The sequence below is a fragment of the Bufo bufo genome, chromosome 5 (assembly GCF_905171765.1).
Source record: "Bufo bufo chromosome 5, aBufBuf1.1, whole genome shotgun sequence".
NCBI lineage: Eukaryota > Metazoa > Chordata > Amphibia > Anura > Bufonidae > Bufo > Bufo bufo.
This window is the reverse complement of record NC_053393.1, coordinates 9,615,049-9,636,541: the sequence shown is the minus strand read 5'-3', so window position 1 is coordinate 9,636,541 and position 21,493 is coordinate 9,615,049. Positions and strand designations below refer to the sequence as shown.

General features: G+C 46.3%; 1 protein-coding gene across 1 annotated transcript in view; it reads right to left on the bottom strand.

Annotated features, from left to right (window-relative positions):
* LOC121002843 (cytochrome P450 2C29-like) overlaps positions 1–21,493 on the bottom strand; it is a 242,550-nt gene that overhangs the window by 41,957 nt on the left and 179,100 nt on the right. Inside the window, exons 7-8 of the mRNA XM_040434454.1 lie at positions 19,123–19,264; positions 13,022–13,209 (exon numbers count right to left, since the gene is read on the bottom strand). Coding sequence (XP_040290388.1) covers positions 13,022–13,209; positions 19,123–19,264 — 330 coding nt within the window. The remainder of the gene's footprint in view (positions 1–13,021; positions 13,210–19,122; positions 19,265–21,493) is intronic.

Below are 21,493 nucleotides of genomic sequence, written 5' to 3'. Positions count from 1 at the left end.
CTGTGCTTGCCTTGGTGAGTGGATGCTTGGATAAAATCTGTATGAGCACAGCCAGTGGATCTCTGTCCTTTCCTTTGAGTCCGGGTAAACAGGAAAATTTGTCTTTTAGGATCAACTCTGAGCCCACTTCAATGGCAAGACCCGTCTGCTTCTTGGCAGCTATGTGGGCAGACAGGTGCTTGGAATACTCTTTCAGTCTGGTGTATAAGAAATTATACATCGGTGTCACGCTGTACAGAGTCCATTGTTTTTGAAGGAGCAAAGCGTGGATTGTGCCGATGATCTACTTCTGGGGGTTAACACCCCATCGGTTGGTGTTTGCATATCCTTGAGATCAATGATATTCCCATTCACTAACTGAAAACAGAGATCTTGACAGACAAATGTCTCAAACTCTGCCTCCATCTTTCTAGGCGCTACGTCTACTGTCCCCTGACCAGCCAGATTTACCAGCATCTGTTCCAGGACATAAAGCAGTGGAATGACGTCGTTCATCCTGTGGTTCTGGCGACTGACAAATAACGTGGGCTCCTCAAAGGGCCTGAGCAAATGGCAGGTGTCATGCATTAGCTGCCACTGGCTGACATTGAAGTTACACAGTACAGACCAAAAGTTTGGACACACCTTCTCATTCAAAGATTTTTCTTTATTTTCATGACTATGAAAATTGTAGATTCACACTGAAGGCATCAAAACTATGAATTAACACATGTGGAATTATATACATAACAAACAAGTGTGAAACAACTGAAAATATGTCATATTCTAGGTTCTTCAAAGTAGCCACCTTTTGCTTTGATTACTGCTTTGCACACTCTTGGCATTCTCTTGAAGAGCTTCAAGAGGTAGTCCCCTGAAATGGTTTTCACTTCACAGGTGTGCCCTGTCAGGTTTAATAAGTGGGATTTCATGCCTTATAAATGGGGTTGGGACCATCAGTTGCGTTGAGGAGAAGTCAGGTGGATACACAGCTGATAGTCCTACTGAATAGACTGTTAGAATTTGTATTATAGCAAGAAAAAAAGCAGCTAAGTAAAGAAAAACGAGTGGCCATCATTACTTTAAGAAATGAAGGTCAGTCAGCCGAAAAATTGGGAAAACTTTGAAAGTAAGGGCTATTTGAGAGTGATGGGGTGCTGCGCCAGATGACCTGGCCTCCACAGTCACCGGACCTGAACCCAATCGAGATGGTTTTGGGTGAGCTGGACCGCAGAGTAAAGGCAAAAGGGACAACAAGTGCTAAGCATCTCTGGGAACTCCTTCAAGACTGTTGGAAGACCATTTCAGGGGACTACCTCTTGAAACTCATCAAGAGAATGCCAAGAGTGACCAAAGCAGTAATCAAAGCAAAAGGTGGCTACTTTGAAGAACCTAGAATATGACATATTTTCAGTTGTTTCACACTTGTTTGTTATGTATATAATTCCACATGTGTTAATTAATAGTTTTGATGCCTTCATAGTCATGAAAATAAAGAAAACTCTTTGAATGAGAAGGTGTGTCCAAACTTTTGGTCTGTACTGTATATATATATATATATATATATATATATATATATATATATAAAATGTGAACATTCTGTAGTTACACATTTTTGTCCACTAGATGGCCGCAAACCAGATGTACAGTCAGGTCCATAAATATTGGGACATCAACACAATTCTAACATTTTTGGCTCTATGCACCACCACAATAGATTTAAAATGAAACAAACAAGATGTGCTTTACCTGCAGACTGTCCGCTGTAATTTTAGGGTATTTACATCCAAATCAGGTGAACGGTGTAGGAATTACAACAGTTTGTATATGAGCCTCCCACTTGTTAAGGGACCAAAAGTAATGGGACAATTGGCTTCTCAGCTGTTCCATGACCAGGTGTGTGTTATTCCCTCATTATCCCAATTACAATGAGCAGATAAAAGGTCCAGAGGTCATTTCCAGTCTGCTATTTGCATTTGAAATCTGTTTCTGTCAACTCTCAAGATGAGATCCAAAGAGCTGTCACTATCAGTGAAGCCATCATTAGGCTGAAAAAACAAAACAAACCCATCAGAGAGATAGCAAAAACATTAGGTGTGGCCAAAACAACTGTTTGGAACATTTTTAAAAAGAAGGAACGCACCGGTGAGCTCAGCAACACCAAAATACCCGGAAGATCATGTAAAACAACTGTGGTGGATGACCGAAGATTTCTTTCCCTGGTGAAGAAAACAGCTTTCACAACAGTTGGCCAGATCAAGAACACCCTCCAGGAGGTAGGTGTATGTGTGTCAAAGTCAACAATCAAGAGAAGACTTCACCAGAGTGAATACAGAGGGTTCACCACAAGATGTAAACCATTGGTGAGCATCAAAAACAGGAAGGCCAGATTAGAGTTTGCCAAACGACATCTAAAAAAGCCTTCACAGTTCTGGAACAACATCCTATGGACAGATGAGACCAAGATCAACTTGTACCAGAGTGATGGGAAGAGAAGAGTATGGAGAAGGAAAGGAACTGCTCATGATGCTAAGCATACCACCTCATCAGTGAAGCATGCTGGTGGTAGTGTCATGGCGTGGGCATGTATGGCTGCCAATGGAACTGGTTCTCTTGTATTTAATGATGATGTGACTTCTGACAAAAGCAGCAGGATGAATTCTGAAGTGTTTCAGGCAATATTATCTGCTCATATTCAGCCAAATGCTTCTGAACTCATTGGACGGCGCTTCACAGTGCAGATGGACAATGACCCAAAGCATACTGCAAAAGCAACCAAAAAGTTTTTTAAGGGAAAGAAGTCGAATGTTATGCAATGGCCAAGTCAGTCACCTGACCTGAATCCGATTGAGCATACATTTCACTTGCTGAAGACAAAACTGAAGGGAAAATGCCCCAAGAACAAGTAGGAACTGAAGACAGTTGCAGTAGAGGACTGGCAGAGCATGACCAGGGATGAAACCCAGCGTCTGGTGATGTCTATGCGTTCTAGACTTCAGAGTGTAATTGACTGCAAAGGATTTGCAACCAAGTATTAAAAAGTGAAAGTTTGATTTAAGATTATTATTCTGTCCCATTACTTTTGGTCCCTTAACAAGTGGGAGGCACATATGCAAACTGTTGTAATTCCTGCACCGTTCACCTGATTTGGATGTAAATACCCTCAAATTAAAGCAGTCTGCAGTTAAAGCACATCTTATTTGTTTTATTTCAAATCCATTGTGGTGGTGTATGGAGCCAAAAATTTTAGAATTGTGTTGATGTCCCAATATTTATGAACCTGACTATATGAACCATGTGTGCATTCTTTTGTCTTATGGTCAATAGGGGAGGGGGAAGGGGGGATTAGGTTGCAGTTTTCAATTCTACCTAAGAACTCAGAGTTGAAGTTGCTGAAACCACTCCTATCAGTTTAAGGAGCCAATAGTCTCTTCTTAAGGAACACCCTTTTTGTGATGTCATGTCTGCTATTTAAGTTAATGTAAGTTGAATAAAGTTTCTCTTGTTCTGGCTCAGGGGGATGAGAAGATGCTTCAATGAAACCAACTGGTGTGTCTGGTCTTATTATGAAAGCAGTATGATAAGTACATACTTATACTTCTAACTGATTTGTCACCACATAAAGAAGATGAGAGTCACAAAAATTTCCTATATAGTAAGGGGTAGGCAACTTTCCTACTGGTTGCTAGGGATGTTGCTAAGCTCTGACAAAGATATTGCAGCCTTTTCATTGGCCCACAAGCAAGAAGGGAGGTTACTGATAAAAAAAAAAAATCTAGAATATTCGCAATTACGAATATATAGCACTATATTCTACATCTTCGCGAATTCTCGAAGTGCCAATATTCGTGATAAAAATTTGCGATTAGAATATTTGCAATCAACACTATTTAACACGTGTGCCCTGCCATGGCTGTGCAGGAACCACTTTCACCCAGTGGGCCGTAAAGAACATGTATTGTCCCTGACCTTAGTTACAGCTTCACACGTCGGCACTGCCGTGCACTTTGGCAGACACTGACAGGCTCAAGGACTGGCCCACCTTTTGTTCTACATGTGTGGGCAGGGCTGGTACTGCCTTTTTGGCAAAGAAATGACAGCTTGGGACTCTCCACCTCAGCTCGGCACAAGCCATCAGTTCTCTGAAAAGTGCAGAGTCCACCACTTGGAAAGAGACGGGTTGCAGCACCAGCAACTTGGACAAGAGCACATTCTGCTTCTGCGCCGTTGGATGAGTGCACGCATACTGTTGTCTCTTGGCAATTGCTTCGGTGATCGTTTGCTAACGGAATGACTGACGAGGAGAAGGAGGAGGAGCATCAGGACCAGCAGATGATGGGAAGGACAGACAGCTCCCTTTGGCTGAGGTGGTGGAGCCTTGACTGCCTGAAATTGGGTGCGTGACAGTGGGTGATGCAGCGGTTGTTGCGGCAGGTTGGACCACCACATTGCAGCCACGGTTCTCCCAGGCTACTTTATGGCGACATTGCATATGTTGACGCAGGGCCATAGTGCCAACATTGGCACCCTGTCCACGCTTCACCCTCTGCTCACTGATTCTACATATGGCCACGTTCGTTCACCTCCTCGGAGGCTTAAAAAAAAAACTGCCACACCGCCGCGTAGGTCACTTGACCCACAACACTATGCACTGACTGACTGCTACCGCTGCTGCCTCCTTGAGCCCCTGCACCACTACTTCCCAGGCAGGTAGGCTCCTGCGAAGTGGGTGGTCTACCCCGGGCGAGTTTGGCTCCCTGTCACGGAACCATGAACCAGACGTACAACAAGAGATAAGTGAAAATAAGAAGGCTTTATTGAAAATAAAGCTGTAAAGCAAAAGTCCAAACGGATGGCGAAACCGAAGCAGAGTCTTTGCGAAGCCAGAGGTCAGGAACCAGAAGGGTAGTCAGACGAAGCCAGGATCAGGAACCAGCAGGGTAGTCAGACGAAGCCAGGATCAGGAACCAGCAGGGTAGTCGGACGAAACCAGGATCAGGAACCAGCAGGGTAGTCGGACGAAACCAGGATCAGGAACCAGAAGCAGCAGCAGTCTTAGAAGCATGTGAACACAGGAGTACCAAGCAAGGAACTGAAGCCACAGACCTCCTATATATATGAGCTAGGCATCCAGCTCCTCCCAGTGGGAAGGAGGAGCCGCAGGGTGGGAGGCTACAAGAAACCCAGAAACCAAGATGGCCGCCAGCACATGTCAAACGAAGGAGAACAGCAAGAAGGTAAGACCATGACAGTACCTCCCCCTCAAGGGCCCCTCCTCCGCGGAGTAAAGAACGGTTTCTGAGGGAAGCGTGCGTGGAAGGCTCGGAGCAAGGCAGGAGCATGGACATCTGCGGAGGGAACCCAGGAACGCTCCTCTGGACCATAACCACGCCAATGGACCAAAAACTGCACCCGACCGCGGACCAGGCGTGAGTCCAGGATATTGCTCACCTCATACTCCTCACGATTGCCCACTTGGACCGGACGAGGCCGAAGAACCGAGGAAGTGAAACGATTACACACCAGTGGCTTCAACAGGGAGACATGAAACACGTTGGAGATCCGCATGCCAGGAGGAAGCGCAAGGGCATAGGCTACCGGGTTTACCCTGCGAAGCACTCGGAAGGGACCAACAAAGCGAGGCGCCAGCTTGGGAGTGGGCACTCGAAGGTTGAGGTTGCGGGTGGACAACCATACACGGTCTCCGACCTGGTAGGAAGGAGCAGGCGCTCGTCTGCGATCAGCCTGGAGTCTCTGGCGCTGCGCAGAGACCTCAAGGGACTTCTGGATCAGTACCCAAGAAGCACGTAGGACGAAAAGGTGATCCTCCACAGCCGGAATATCCTGGGGAGAGAATACCTCCGGTAACACGGCAGGTTGGAACCCATAATTGGCCATGAAGGGAGACGTCCCAGAGGAAGAGTTCACCGCCGTGTTCCTGGCAAACTCAGCCCAAGGCAGGAGGTCAACCCAATTGTCTTGGTGATCGGAGACATAGCAACGAAGGAATTGCTCCAAGGCCTGATTGGATCGTTCTGCGGCCCCATTGGACTGAGGGTGGTAGGCCGAGGAGAAGGAGAGATGAATCCCCAACTGGGAGCAAAAGGCGCGCCAGAACCTGGACACAAACTGACTCCCCCCAATCCGACACAATCTCCTTGGGCAAACCGTGCAACCGGAAGACCTCCCTGGCAAAAATCGTGGCCAACTCTTGTGCAGAGGGTAACTTCTTGAGAGGAACACAGTGGCACATTTTGGAAAACCGATCCACAATCATGAGAATGACCGTATGGCCTCGGGATGCAGGGAGGTCCACAATGAAATCCATCCCCAGGTGTGACCATGGGCGCTCCCCGGTGGCTATGGGTTGCAGAAGGCCCAACGGAAGGTGCCGAGGGGACTTACTCTGGGCACAAACGGAGCATGCCGCTACATATGCGGCGATGTCGGAACGTAGGGAAGGCCACCAGAACAGACGTGAAACAGCCCAGGACAGCTGATTCTTTCCAGGATGCCCCGCGGTCTTGGAGTTATGGTAGGTTCGCAACAACCGAGTGCGCAACTCCTCAGGCACAAAACATCTGCCGTTGGGTCTCCCAGAGGGAGCACCAGATTGAGCCGCCAAAATCTGCTCACCCAGGGGAGAGGTCAGGCTGGTGCGAATGGCGGCCAAGATCTGATTCGGAGGTATGACCGAAGTCGGAATCGACTCCTCCCTGGACAGCTCGGAGTACTGCCGTGATAAGGCATCCGCCCTGATGTTCTTGGAACCGGGTAGGTAGGAGACCACGTAATTAAAACGTGACAAGAACAGAGCCCATCTGGCCTGACGTGGTGTCAATCTCTTGGCCTCAGAAAGGTAGGTCAGATTCTTGTGGTCCGTCAGGATGAGGACCGGAACCACCGAACCCTCGAGCAAGTGCCTCCATTCTTTAAGGGCCTGCACGATGGCCAATAACTCCCTGTCACCAATCTGATAGTTGCACTCCGCGGAAGACAGTTTCCGGGAGTAAAACCCACAAGGAAGCAGAGGACCCTCTGGTGTTCTACGCTGAGACAGAAGGGCGCCTACTCCCGTCTCAGACGCGTCCACCTCGAGGACAAAGGGCAACCCACGGTTGGGATGCGACAGAATCGGAGCCGACACAAAGGCGGACTTTAGAGCCTCAAAAGCTCGGATGGCCTCGAGCGGCCAGACCTGGGAATTACTGCCCTTCCTGGTCAGATCCGTGAGAGGCTTGGCTAGCATGGAAAAGTCCCTGATGAACTTCCGATAATAATTGGCGAAGCCCAAAAAGCGCTGCAGCGACCGAAGACCACTGGGCTGGGGCCACTATAAGACAGCTGAAACCTTCTCAGGATCAATGGAGAACCCCTCAGCGGAAATGATGTAACCTAAGAAGGTTACCTGGGATCGGTGAAATTCGCATTTCTCAAGCTTACCGAACAGCTTGTTCTCTCGTAACCGTTGCATCACTCGTCTGACATCCAGAATGTGGGCCTCCATGGATTCAGAATATACCAAGATGTCATCCAAATAGACCACCACACACTGCTGCAACAGGTCACGGAAAACATCGTTGATGAATTCCTGAAAGACTGCGGGCGCATTGCACAACCCAAAGGGCATAACCAAGGATTCATAATGACCGGTCCTGGTGTTAAACGCGGTCTTCCACTCATCGCCCGCCTTGATCCTTACCAGGTTATATGCCGCCCTCAGGTCGAGTTTGGTAAAGACCGTGGCCCCTTTAAGGCGATCGAACAGCTCGGAAATCAAGGGTATCGGGTAAGCGTTCTTGATCGTGATGCGATTGAGGCCCCTGTAATCGATGCAAGGCCTCAACTCACCGCCCTTCTTTTTCACAAAGAAAAATCCAGCCCCTGCCGGGGACGAGGATTTGCGAATGTGTCCGCGTGAAAGCGCCTCCCTCACGTACTCCTCCATGGCCTCATTCTCCGCTACCGACAGTGGATAGACTTTGCCACGAGGAGGAACGGCACCAGATTGTAACTCTATGGCACAATCGTATGGGCGGTGCGGAGGTAGGGCAACCGCGCGCACCTTATCGAATACATCCCGGTACTCCTCGTATTCAGGAGGCAACAGAGAGTCCGAGGAAGTACACAGCAACTTGACAGACCCATGGATGCAACTAGCCCCACACTGCGGTGACCACGAGAGGATCTCGGCCGATCTCCAATCGAAAGACGGATTATGCTTCCGGAGCCAGGGGTACCCCAAGACCACCGAGTAGTGTGGAGACGAAATAACCTGGAGGCAGACCGACTCTCTGTGAACGGCACCAATGGCTATCCCCACTGGAAGGGTCTCATGAGTCACGTGTGGCGGCAGAAGGGGTCTGCCGTCTATCGCCTCAAGAGCCAGTGGGGAACCTCGAGCCTGCAGAGGAATGGAATTGGCGGCAGCGAACACACTATCAATGAACAAACCACCAGCACCAGAGTCCACCAACGCCTGGGTCGTCACCGAGCCCCCGACCCAGGAGAGGACAACAGTGATCAGTGGTTTGTCAACACGGGAAACCGGGGACGAGGAGACTCCACCCAAGATCTGCCCCCGACAGGATCTCAGGTGCGAGCGTTTCCCGGACGGTTCGGACATGCCAACCGAAAATGCCCACCGAGACCACAGTACATGCATCGGCCCTCGCGTCTCCGGAGTACCCTCTCCCCCTCGGACAGGCGAGCAAACCCCAGCTGCATGGGTTCACCTCCAGACAAGTCATCCCCAGGAGGCGTGGGAGGAGAGGGAGGCACGGGTGGGACAGCAAACGTAGGCGCCAATCTGTTAGAAAACCTCCGCAGGCTCTCCTTAAAGGAAGGTCTCTCCCTGAGTCTGGTGTCAATCAAAATCAGGAAAGAAATAAGAGACTCGAGCTCCACTGGTAGGTCCTTAGCTGCAACCTCATCCTTCAAGGCATCCGAGAGACCATGAGAGAAAGCAGCGACCAGAGCCTCATTATTCCAGCCCACCTCTGCTGCCAGGGTACGAAACTCAATGGCGTATTCAGCTACGGATCGTGAACCCTGTCTGATGGACATAAGGAGCTTCGCAGCAGAGGCAGCACGAGACGGCACATCGAATACCTTCCGAAGAGAAGCAACAAAACCGGAAAACTCGGCAACCACCGGATTGTTGTTCTCCCATAAAGGGCTGGCCCAGGCCAAGGCCTTGTCCGAGAGCAGCGAGATCAAGAAGCCCACCTTTGATCTCTCAGTGGGAAAGGCATGTGGCAGCAACTCGAAATAAATGCCCACCTGGTTAAGGAAACCTCGGCACTGAGTTGGCTCTCCCCCAAAGCGCTGTGGAAGAGGGGCAGAACCGGTCATACCCCGAAACACCGCAGGTGCAACAACAGGTGTGGAGGTAGACTCTGGCGCAACAACCGGAGCGGCAGTAGGAGCGGGCCCAGGAGCGGCAACGGGAGCGAAATGAGCCGTGCGTTCAAGCAGGGTTTGCAACGCCACAGCGAACCGACCCAACAGGTGATCCTGCTGATCAAGTCTGGCAACCAGCGTGGGTAGCGAGGATGGCCCTGTACCGTCAGAATTCATGGCTTGGTCCTAATGTCACGGAACCATGAACCAGACGTACAACAAGAGATAAGTGAAAATAAGAAGGCTTTATTGAAAATAAAGCTGTAAAGCAAAAGTCCAAACGGATGGCGAAACCGAAGCAGAGTCTTTGCGAAGCCAGAGGTCAGGAACCAGAAGGGTAGTCAGACGAAGCCAGGATCAGGAACCAGCAGGGTAGTCAGACGAAGCCAGGATCAGGAACCAGCAGGGTAGTCGGACGAAACCAGGATCAGGAACCAGCAGGGTAGTCGGACGAAACCAGGATCAGGAACCAGAAGCAGCAGCAGTCTTAGAAGCATGTGAACACAGGAGGACCAAGCAAGGAACTGAAGCCACAGACCTCCTATATATATGAGCTAGGCATCCAGCTCCTCCCAGTGGGAAGAAGGAGCCGCAGGGTGGGAGGCTACAAGAAACCCAGAAACCAAGATGGCCGCCAGCACATGTCAAACGAAGGAGAACAGCAAGAAGGTAAGACCATGACACTCCCGACCTCCCACTGCTGGCACCCTGCTGACTCCCGGCCACGCTAGCGACTTGCTGGCTCACAGGCAGGCTGCCACCCTATTCTCCCGATGAAGATGAAGCCCCTTCGCCACCCGGCTCCCAAGTGTGATCAGCTAAATCATCATCATCAAATAGTGTCAGCACGTCCGTGATGTCCTCCTCAACCGTCTCTGGGTCAGAAGCCTGACCGCTCTTAACACCAGCACCCATGCCACTCTACTCATCGCTACTTGCCCGCCAAGCTGAGGAAGCGGCAGATGTCTCCTCCACATCTTGGCTGGGCAGTAGCTGGTGACAGTCCTCTAGTACTTCTTCCTTGCTGAAAAGTGGAGCAGAGCCTACAGCATATAATACTTCTTGCGGTGAGGGAACAGAAAAATGACAGAGGCAGTTTGAGGACAGGTAAAGGCACAGGGCCTGCTCTCGGACCATGCCAACTAAGAGTTGTGTCTGACAAACCCACTGACTCTTGGCTGGAGGTGTCTGATGTCACTTGAGACGAATTCAAAGATCGAGTCAACCACTCAAGAACCACTGGGTTGCTGTTCAGGACACGACTGCTACCTGACACTGGGAGCTCAGGCCTCCCGAAGTGACCCCTGCTGCCACGGCCCCTTACTCTGCTGCGACCTCTGCCTGCGCCAGAAACATTTAGGCCTCTGCCACTCCCATGTGCAGGGCCTGGTACTTCTCTGCTTAAAATACTGTTTGACCAAATAACTAAATGTTAGATTAAATATTTTTTATTTTGCCACTAATATACAGCAAACAGTGCTTTAGAATATATTACTGCACCACTGAATGGAAATTAGGCCCTAATTTTTTTAAATTTTTACAGAAAAGGCTTTTCAACAGATAAGTACAACCTTAAACGGCAAATATATTTGTATTTCGCCAGTAATTGGCGGCAAACTGGGCTGTAAAATATCTCACTGCACCGCTGAACGGCAATTAGGCCCAAGTTTTTTTCTATTTTTACACAAAAGGCTTTTCAACAGATAAGTGCAACAATGAAAGGCAAATATATTTGTATTTCGCCAGTAATACACGGCAAACTGGACTGTAAAATATCTCACTGCACAGCTGAACGGCAATTAGGCCCAAGTTTTTTTTTCTATTTTTAGACAAAAGGCTTTTCAACAGATAAGTGCAACGATGAAAGGCGAATATATTAGTATTTCCCCAGTAATACACTGAAAACTGGGCTGTAAAATATCTCACTGCACCGCTGAACTGCAATTAGGTCCAAGTTTTTTTTCTATTTTTATACAAAAGGCTTTTCAATAGATAACTACAACCATGAACGACAAATATATTTGTATTTTGCCAGTAATACCCGGCAAACTGGGCTCTAAAATATCTCACTGCAACGCTGAACGGCAATTAGGCCCAAGTTTTTTTCTATCACACAAAAGGCTTTTCAACAGATAAGTGCAACAATGAAAGGCTAATATATTTGTATTTTGCCAGTAATACACGGCAAACTGGGCTGTAAAATATATCACGGCACTGAAGAACGGCAATTAGGCCCAATTTTTTTTCTATTATTACACAAAAAGCTTTTCAACAGATAAGTGTAACCATGAAAGGCGAATATATTTGTATTTAGTCAGTAATACACGGCAAACTGGGCTGTAAAATATCTTACTGCACCGATGAGCGGCAAGGATATTTTTTTCTTTTTCCAGTAATACACGCAAAAAAGAGCTTTAAAACAGATAACTGCACCGCCAGGCGGCAAAAATATTTTCCCCTTTTCCACTAATACATGCAAAAAGGGGCTTGAAAACAGATAAGTGCACCGCTGAGCGGCAAAGATATTTTACTTTTGCCACTAATACACGACAAAAAGGGCTGCCATTTTCGCACTTCACCACACAACGGCTAATAAGCCCTTTTTTCCCCCCACTAATAATAGCCAAAAAATGCTTTAGAACATATAACTGCACCGCACAAGGGTAAACAAAACATAGAAATATTTCCTTGTAATATCCCCTGTTAATGGCTGTATCACACAGCACTTGCACCCTAATAACAAGAACGGTTTGCTGGAATTACAGAGCTGTATAATTGCAATTTGGGTCCCCAGTCGGTGCAGCAAGGTGTAATAGGATTGTTCCTATTACCCAGGCTGTAACATCCCCTACTAGATCCTGTTCTACAGAAATGCAGTCGAATGATTCCTCCCTATCCTTTCCCTGCACCTTGAATAATCTTTCCCTGCACTTGTAAATCTTTTTTTTTTAGCACAATGACGATTTTTCTATCATAGTCCCTAGCGCCTGCAGACGTCTCTCCCTGCACTAAGTACGCTGGTGAATGGCAGAGTCTAAGATGGTTACCCTTTTATACGGCTGTGACATCACAGGGCTGGCTGGCTGCTGATTGGCTGCATGCATGGCAGTATGGGTGATACCTTCCCAGACTTACTTTTTCCATGTCCTCACATGTGCAGCAGCTATTTTAGGAAAAATGCAATTTGTTACTACGAAGCTCGAGGAAATTCGCATTAGGTGCAAATCAAATTTTTCCTGATATTCGGGACGAATTCCACTTCGTCAGCTTCGATTCACTCATCTCTAGCTTTGAAGATAACAGGATCTCCAGGAGGTAGACAATACCAAGAAGGCACCATTTCATTAATTCAAATGCTGTAATCCCCAATCTAGTCTCTACTCCACTCACATTCCATTGTAAGACATGAGTCACCACCAGTCATAGAAATAACATTACAGCAATAGTAGATTAAAAATTTCTGCCAATTTGAAATTTTGACTTCACTGATACATTGTAACAAGATTGTCAGCTGTGTGAGCGGGACTAGGTTAGAGCAGGTTTTCACTCTTTGATTGTAGAAGGAGAAAAATTAGGCCAAATGCCTGCTGTCAAATATACATTGGATTCCTTTCTGTGCAATGTAGAGAATACTCGGTACCTTTGGGATGGTGTAACCTCTGAACTTGACATCTTCATTGGTGGCATGGAAAAGTGCAGTTGGTGTGAGGTCGAGGACTCTTTGTATTTCATGGATGACAGCGTTTGTATACGGCAGATGGGGTTTGTCTGTGATCTCAGGAGGACGCAAGGACTTGGTCAATTCGTCTATCTCCTGCTGCACTTTAGCTGTGAGACAAAGATGAAATCATCTGTGTGAGCAGTTGGAACCAATGATGTTTTATAACATTGGTAGTCCGGATGGCCTCACAGGGGATGGCCACCTAAAGTATCCAAATATTTGTTTCATGTTTTTCAAGTGGCTTTGTTTCACTGAATCAGAATGTGATAGCTACATAAGTGTTGAAAGTGTGAAACAGTTTAAAGGGGTTGTCCGATAATACATAGTTTATAACAGGTGCTGGTGTCTTCTACTAGAATGATCTACCTACCTGCTTCACATAACTCCGGTTCTCCAGCCTCATCTTCCAGTTCAAGGTTTTTTTTTCCTTCTCAAGCATGGGTATAGTCACCTGATCCTCTTCAGCCATGTAATATAAAAAATCCCCCTAAGGGCGCCTTCACACGCGGCAGACTTCGTGGCAGAAAATCAGATCCATTCACCTTAATGAGGCTTGCAGAAATCCATGGGCTTGCTGCACCATTCAAAAGAATGGAACCGATTTTCAATCGCAGAATTTTCTGCCACAAAATCTGCCGTGTGTGAAGGCACCCGAAATCTACTAGTTGACATAAGCTTATTTACCAGGGTCATCGGCATGCATATATTTTTGCCTCAGATGTACAATTGTGCATTTTCTTCTGAAAAACCTGTTGCAAAGTTTCCACAATTAATAAGCGTATTTTCCAGCATCACTAGCACCATATATTTTTGATGTGGCCTATGTCCAATTGTGCATTTAAAAAAAAAAAGTATTTTGTTACAAAGTCCTATTTACAGTGCCTTAAAAAAGTATTCATACCCCTTCAACTTTTCCAAATTTTTTTACTTTACACCCACAAACTTAAAGGTAGTTTATTAGGATTTTATGTGAGAGAATAACACAAAGTATCAGGTATGTGTGAAGTGGAAAAAAAAATGATACATGGCTTTCATAATTTTTTATAAATAAAAATCTGGCTTGCAAAAGTGTTGCGTGCATTTTTATTCATCCCCCTTAGTCAATCATTTGTAGGACCACCTTCCAACTACAAGTCTTTTGGGGTATATCTCTACCAGCTTTGCACATCAAGAGGCTTAGTCAGATTAGATGGAAGGCGTCTGTGAACAGCAATTTTCAGGTCTTGCCACAGATTCTAAATGGGATTTAGGTCTGGACTGTGACTGGGCCATTCTAACACATGAATATGCTTTGATCTAAACCCTTCCATTGTAACTCCGGCTGGATGTTTAGGGATGTTGTCCTGCTAGAAGATGAACCTCCACCCCAGTCTCAAGTCTTTTGCAGCCTCTGCCAGATTTTCCTCCAGCATTGCCCTGTATTTACCTCCATCCATCTTCCCATCAACTCTGACTAGCTTCCCTGTCCCTGCTAAAGAAAAGCTTCTCCCCAGCATGATGTTGCCACCAACATGTTTCACGGTGAGTTCAGGGTAATGTGCAGTGTTAGCTGTCCACCACACATAGCATTTTGCATTCTGGCCAAAAAGTTCCACTTTGGTCTCATCTGACCAGGGCACCTTCTTCAACATGTCTGCTGTGTCCCCAACATGACATGTGGAAAACTGCAAATGGAACTTTCAAAAATGGCTTTCTTCTTTCTCCCATAAAGGCCAGATTTGTGGAGTAGTGTTGAGCTCGAGTACAATTTAATACAATGAAAGTCAATGGGAAACCCGAGCATCAAACCAGGCACCCCCTGCTCTGAAAAAGAGAGGGTTAGAAAATGATGGAAACCCCATCAAAATGGTTTGTAAACAGCATTAAGAGGATGGCTGGATGCATCCTGGACTCCTATTATCTGCAACATACAATAGACAACCACACAAAGGCTATATGCCAAAAGCCAGGTACAGAATATGCAAGCCATCAATCTATCCATGCGACAGATGACAGGCTTAGTCAGCATACCTTACAATGGCAGCCTTGTGCACTATGAGACATTCCAAACCAGCTCTCATCTGACTGAGAGCCAGTAAGCCTCAAAGTTACTTCAGATCTGTTGGATGGCTTGGGTGGACATAGATTAATATCATTAGAGAGACAAAAAAAATTCTGATTGTCCTAACATAATATTCAATAACCTTTCTATACAGTTTTGTCATGTAAAAACTAATTTGTATAAACAGGGGCATATGGGAAAGACATGCAAATGAGCAGAATCTGCCTTGTTTTTCAGCTGAAAAACCATTTGCATGGAAAATTTGCAATCTACACTACTCATGAACAGCACAATCTATTGGTTTCATAGTCTTATGACAAGACTATTAGCGTGGCTTTTTGCATGGAAAATTTGCGATAAAATTTTGCGATTAGAATATTCACGATCTACACTACTCATGAACAGCGCCAAATAGAGTCCAAGACGCATCCAGCTATCCTCTTAATGCTGTTTCCAAACCATTTTGATGGGGTTTCCATCAATTTCTAGCCTTTTTTTGTGAATCAGACACCCTCTTCTCTTCTGAGGCGGGGGTGTCTGGGGTTCTCCCATTGACTTCCATTGTGCTTGGTATAACACACAAGCATACCGATGTGTTCGGCCAAAGCACCTGAGCACACAAGCACTTTGGTGCTCGATTAACACTATTGTGGAGTACACGATGAATAGTTGTCCTGTGGACAGATTCTCCTACCTGAGTTGTGGATCTCTGCAGCTCTTCCAGAGTGATCTTGGGCCTCTTGGCTGCTTCTCTCCTTGCCCGGGTTGTCAGATTAGGTGGACATCCATGTCTTGGTAGGTTTTCAGTTGTGCCATACTCCTTCCATTTTCGGATGATGGATTGAACAGTGCTTCATGTTTTATAACCTAAACCTGCTTTACACTTCTCCACAACTTTATCCCTGACCTGTCTGGTGTGTTCCTTGGTAACAAACCTCTGAGGCCTTAACAGAACAGCTGGAGTTATACTGAGAATACATTACAAACAGGAGGAGTCTATTTACTAATTAGGTGACTTCTAAAGGCAATTGGTCACATTGGATTTTATTTATGGGTATCAGAGTACAGGAGGCTGAATACAAATGCACACCACACTTTCCAGATTTTTGTATTTATAAAAAAAAATTGAAACCAATTATTTTCTTTTCACTTCACAAATACTTGCTACATTGTGTTCGTCTATCACATCACATAAAATCCCAAAATAGTTTGCGAGTGTAATGTGAAAAAATGTGGAAAAGTTAATGGGGTATAAATACTTTTTCAAGGCACTGTAGCACACTCACAGTTACCGTATAACGTAGCATTAGATACTATGTCAGACCTAGGGCAAGCTTAGGTAGTGGGAATGGTGGTGGCAGAAATGATGTGATCATTACATGTGAGGGCTCTGTGTAGTGCTGGCTTTTATTGTATTTTGTCTTCAGAAAATTGAAGAAAATTGTGTTTTTGTCATAAAAAAATTAATCTTGTCTCCAAAAAAACTGAGATTTAAATGGCCACAAGCAACCTGTCCTAAGATGGAAGCCTCCACTTGCAAATCTGCCTCTGGATAGGTCATCAGTATCTGATCGGGATCTGACACCCCCGCTGATTAGCTGTTTGAGAAGGCGCCGGCACTCACTGTAGTACCAAGCAGAGCACAGTCGATTGTATAGTGGCCATGCTTGGTATGGTGCCCAGCCCCATTCACTTCTATGAGGCTGAGCTGCTCCTAGGTCACGTGACTGATAAACGTGATGTCACGTGGCTGATAAACGTGACGTCACGTGGCCTAGAGAAAGCAGAGAGAAGGCTGCTGTGCTCACAGGAGTGCCAGTTCCTTCTCAAACAGCTGATCTGCGGGGGGGGGGGGGGGGACCCTCAACAATCAGATACTGATCACCTATACCCTTTACATACCCCTTTGATGACATAAACCCCTTTAATAAATTCAACCTGAATTAGAAGTGGAGGAGTGAACCAGGAGAGATTCGTTTTGAGTCAGGTTCGCCAACTTTTTGAAAAAATTTGGTTCGGGCCTGAGTCGATTTGGGCCAAACTGAAGCTGCTCCAATTGCCCTGAAAGTTGGTATATGACCCCTTCTAGAACTCAATTTTTAAGAAAAACTTGTTATCTCTTTTACATTTATTTTTAATGATTTTTTTCCCCCTCCCCAAGCTCTGGATCGCAATGACAGCAATAGTAAATAATGTCTGAGTGACCCGGACATGTATAAATAGAGCTATAGTGTGGGCCCAATACTACCCATGTCTCTATTCAGTCTTGGGCCCACACTATAGCTGTAATTACTCTGGCCACACTTTAGTAAACATGTATACAGGCCTTGACCTGTACTTTCCCTTTTCTCTATGTACTAGGTTTCATTTTGCCCCTCTTTTTTCATTTAGCTTTCCCCATATAACAGACCCACTATGCTACAGCTTGCGAAAATTCCTCTGCACATTATTAATGTGCTTTTGTTTTCTTTTAGTGACTCTTTTGACCAAGGCCTGTCATTGACCGGAATGTCAAGATTCAGTCACAATTAAATTACAGGCATTTTCTCACTTACCCTTATACTATATGGAGGATATGTCACAATAAAATAATTTTTATTTGCATATAAGCTTCGAGTGTGCGGTGGTATTTTCTTACTAATTATGTGTAAATACACACGGTGTTATGGGATTAAAAAAAAAGGATCCTTGGGGAACAGGATGGTTGGAAAGTAGCATTAGTGGCATGATGCAGGCCGCAGTAGAAGCCATACAGAACGTGATGGTAGGCAGGCAGGCAGACAGATGGCAAGAGTGGCAAGATGGCAACAAGAGCAAGAAGAGGTCTATTGATCGCATGGAGCCTGACTGGACTGTGAAAAAATTTCTATATTAATACAGTAATCATGTACATGTCACCTCATGAAATTTAACCCCCCCCTAAAAAAAAAAGTTACAAATTGAAACCGTGTTAGCCCCCCTAAAAAATAAATTCAATTTCAACAGTGTTAAACTCCCTACCCCCGCAAAAAAAAAATCCAATTTCAACCGTGTGGAATCAGCAGGAGGAGTGTGAAAATCCTGAAACCAGGCCTGGTTCATTTTGCCAAAAGTGATGTTTTGGACACTGGCGGAGGACAACTTGGTCCGTTTGGGTGTCACTACACCAACCGCTATTCTGAAAAACCTCTCTAAGATGACACTGGAGCAGGGCAAGAAAGAAGAAAGAGAGAGTGCTGTGCCACTTCGGGCCACTGTTACAGTCTGCCTGCCCAAAAGATCCATGTGGACAGGGAACTGGGTATGCAACAGAGACTGGCCATAGTTTCGGTAGGCTTGAACCTGGGCGTTGAGGTTGGAGCTGTAGGCTTGCTGACTGGCCTCAGCCAGGCACTACATGTGGAAAAACACGGACCTCAACCCAATCGAACACTTGTGGGTAGAGTTGAAGAAAAAGCTGTATTCGTACCCAAGTCAGTTGACCAGTATGCATTAACATTGGGAACGTGTAGAAGAGTCCTGGGAACATATTTGGTCTTGAATCTGATCGAAAGCATGCCCAGAAGGATTCAGGCAGTGTTGAAAGCCAAAGGTGGATTAAGAAAATACTAACAAAATAATAAAAATTTTAATTTAGAATTTTAGAAGCAAAACAGCAACAATGAAGTTAAATGACAAAAATCTGAAGAACTAATCATATGCTAAATACTCGCAAGTCCAATTTATTTCTGAGATAGCCAAGATTATTGTATATAGGATAATGGGAGTCTCACATTCAAAGCTGTAGTGGATGGTGAGATTTGGAGCCTGAAAGTCAAAAGTTCAAAACATTGTTACCCTTTAGCTCGTCAGTGTAAGGAGCCAACATGAGGATCCAGTTTCTTCAGACTCTTTACCCTGTATTGTTGCTTCGCAAAGTTTTGAGAATTCCTTATTTTCACTCCTCTATTATTCTGCATTTCTTAAAAAGTTCTAACTACATGGCCAGTAATGTTCATACCTTGTATCTCTGGATAATGGGCCATGAGCACCAGGCTGAATTTTAGGGTAGAAGTCATCGTATCAGTTGCTGCAGCTAATAGTCCTGTAACTATTGCAAGGAGACTGGTGTCACAAAAATCTGGATCCATCTCATGTTCCACCTGAGGAAGCAAAAAACATGGTCAGGAATGTGATTATTATGTTGGATATGTCTTTATTATGGTGTACAGTACATGACAGGTAAGCTATGCTCTTCTTCACCACCAAGATCAGCACCAGGCAAACCTAAGCAGGTACCAGAACATGCTTGGCTATAATGATCATTGGTGATATGGCTAAACATGCTTTGGGCTTGTCCAACTGAGGGTGAGGTAGATAAAAGGCTTGTGGTTTATGATCACTTTTTTGTAAATTCTCTTTTTACTATTTTTAAAGATATTAACAAAAAACAACACATGTTTATAGATGGCACATAAATCTTTTGGAATCTGGCATCTAAATAAAATAAAGTCAACCAAACAGTGTCGGACCTCTCATGAGAAAGTGTAGAAAGGGATGTAGTCTAATAACTCAGAGGAGTGTCCATGAAAACCATCATCCAGATATATAGCATCCAAAGCCATTGTTAGAACCCAGAATCGAAAGTGAGGAGCACTATTGTAGCAGGAAATCAACTCTAGATAATCAAATCAACAATATAATTTCATGTGCCAAGCAGATGGACGCGTAATTAGTTCCTACCAGCTCCTCAATGAGAGTCCAGCCCCTCCCGCGGGGCCCTCCCATCCTCAGGTACCACCATATTTCACCACTTCAAGGACCTCCCCCGCCTCCAAGAACGCGCAGCTTGACTACCTCAACCCTGCGCGTCCCTCCACATCCGCAAAGCTATCTCCACTCCACTCTGGAGCCCCAGAGCCCACAAATCCGTACCTACCGCATTCAGGTGCACTCCATCTGCTCTCCAAAACGCACCCTCACCCTTCTCCAATACCTCATGCCGCACCACCACACCACAATTCCTTGCCATAAAACGGCCCACCGCTCTGTTTACCTTTATCCTAGCCTTATTAAGGCTCTCCACTGACCTCGCACCTCTCCATGCCTTCCGCGGCACAATGTCAGACCAGACAATGATCACCCCCGGAAACAACGCCCAAATCCTGAGTAAGTCAAACTTGACATCCCGAACCAATTCCCTAAACGGACGCTTTCCTAAATCATTCCCCCCCACATGCAAAACCAACACATCAGGAGGACGATCTAAACGAACGAAATGATGCACCTCCCGCAACACTCCGCCCCACAACATACCTCTGACGCCTAACCACCTGACCGTAGCCAACTCCGGACTCACACCCAACTGCCGCCCACTCGGCCTCACATCCGCTCTGATCGCACCCCAGAACACATAGGAGTGCCCCAAAATCCACACCAACGCCGCCATCATTCGACCTGTGAACACAAAAGAACAAAATCAACATCACCTACCTACATCCTTACTCTACAACAATGCAGGCCGCACATACGATTTAAAACGAACCGACTCCCAACGCCCAATCCTCCTAATCACCTCCTCACTGGCGCCCAACCTGGCTGCCTCAGTTGCCGCACCAATTCTGAATGAATGCCCAGAATAATCTTTGACCGGCACCCCCAAAACCTTTAAACATTTTTTAAAGACCGCCAGAAACTGAAACCTAGACAAAAAGGAACCGTCCTCATGCCTCAAAAACGGGACCTCGTTCCTCTGCAGACTCGCGCCATACGATCCCGCACACCTCATGAGGCACATACTACACCCCGGCACTGCAAACAACGTAAAACGCTGCCCCCTACCCTCCTGATCCGTCTTTGACCTGCGAATCCGGACATGCAACCTATCCCCCACCCACTCAATATCCTCACTCCTAAGGCCCCCCGCTCTCCTAACACTATCACACACCAACTCCCCCAAGCGGAAAGCCCCAAGAAACGCCAAAGCAAACGCAGCCTTAAACAGCCCCAGCTCCCACCCTGAACTACAAACACCACTCAACTTATCACCCATTTGCACCAACAACTCAAAAGACACCGGCCTCCGACAGTCCGGCACCCTGCCTGCACCCCTACGCCAACCCTTCAAAACCTGTCGCACCAAAAAACTCTTAGTCAAATCAGGTAACCCCCGCCACTTAAAACCAAACGCTATACCTGAAATAAGATGATTCACCTTTGACACCGACCACCCCTTGCTCTTCAACTGCCCCAACAACATCAACAACCGCACATCACCATCCACTCCACCAGCACCCCAAGTCCCATTCCACGCCTCCCAGGTCGTCCACGCCTTACCATACTCCCTCCAAGTACCCGGACTCAACGAATCCCTCAACAACCCCATCACTTCT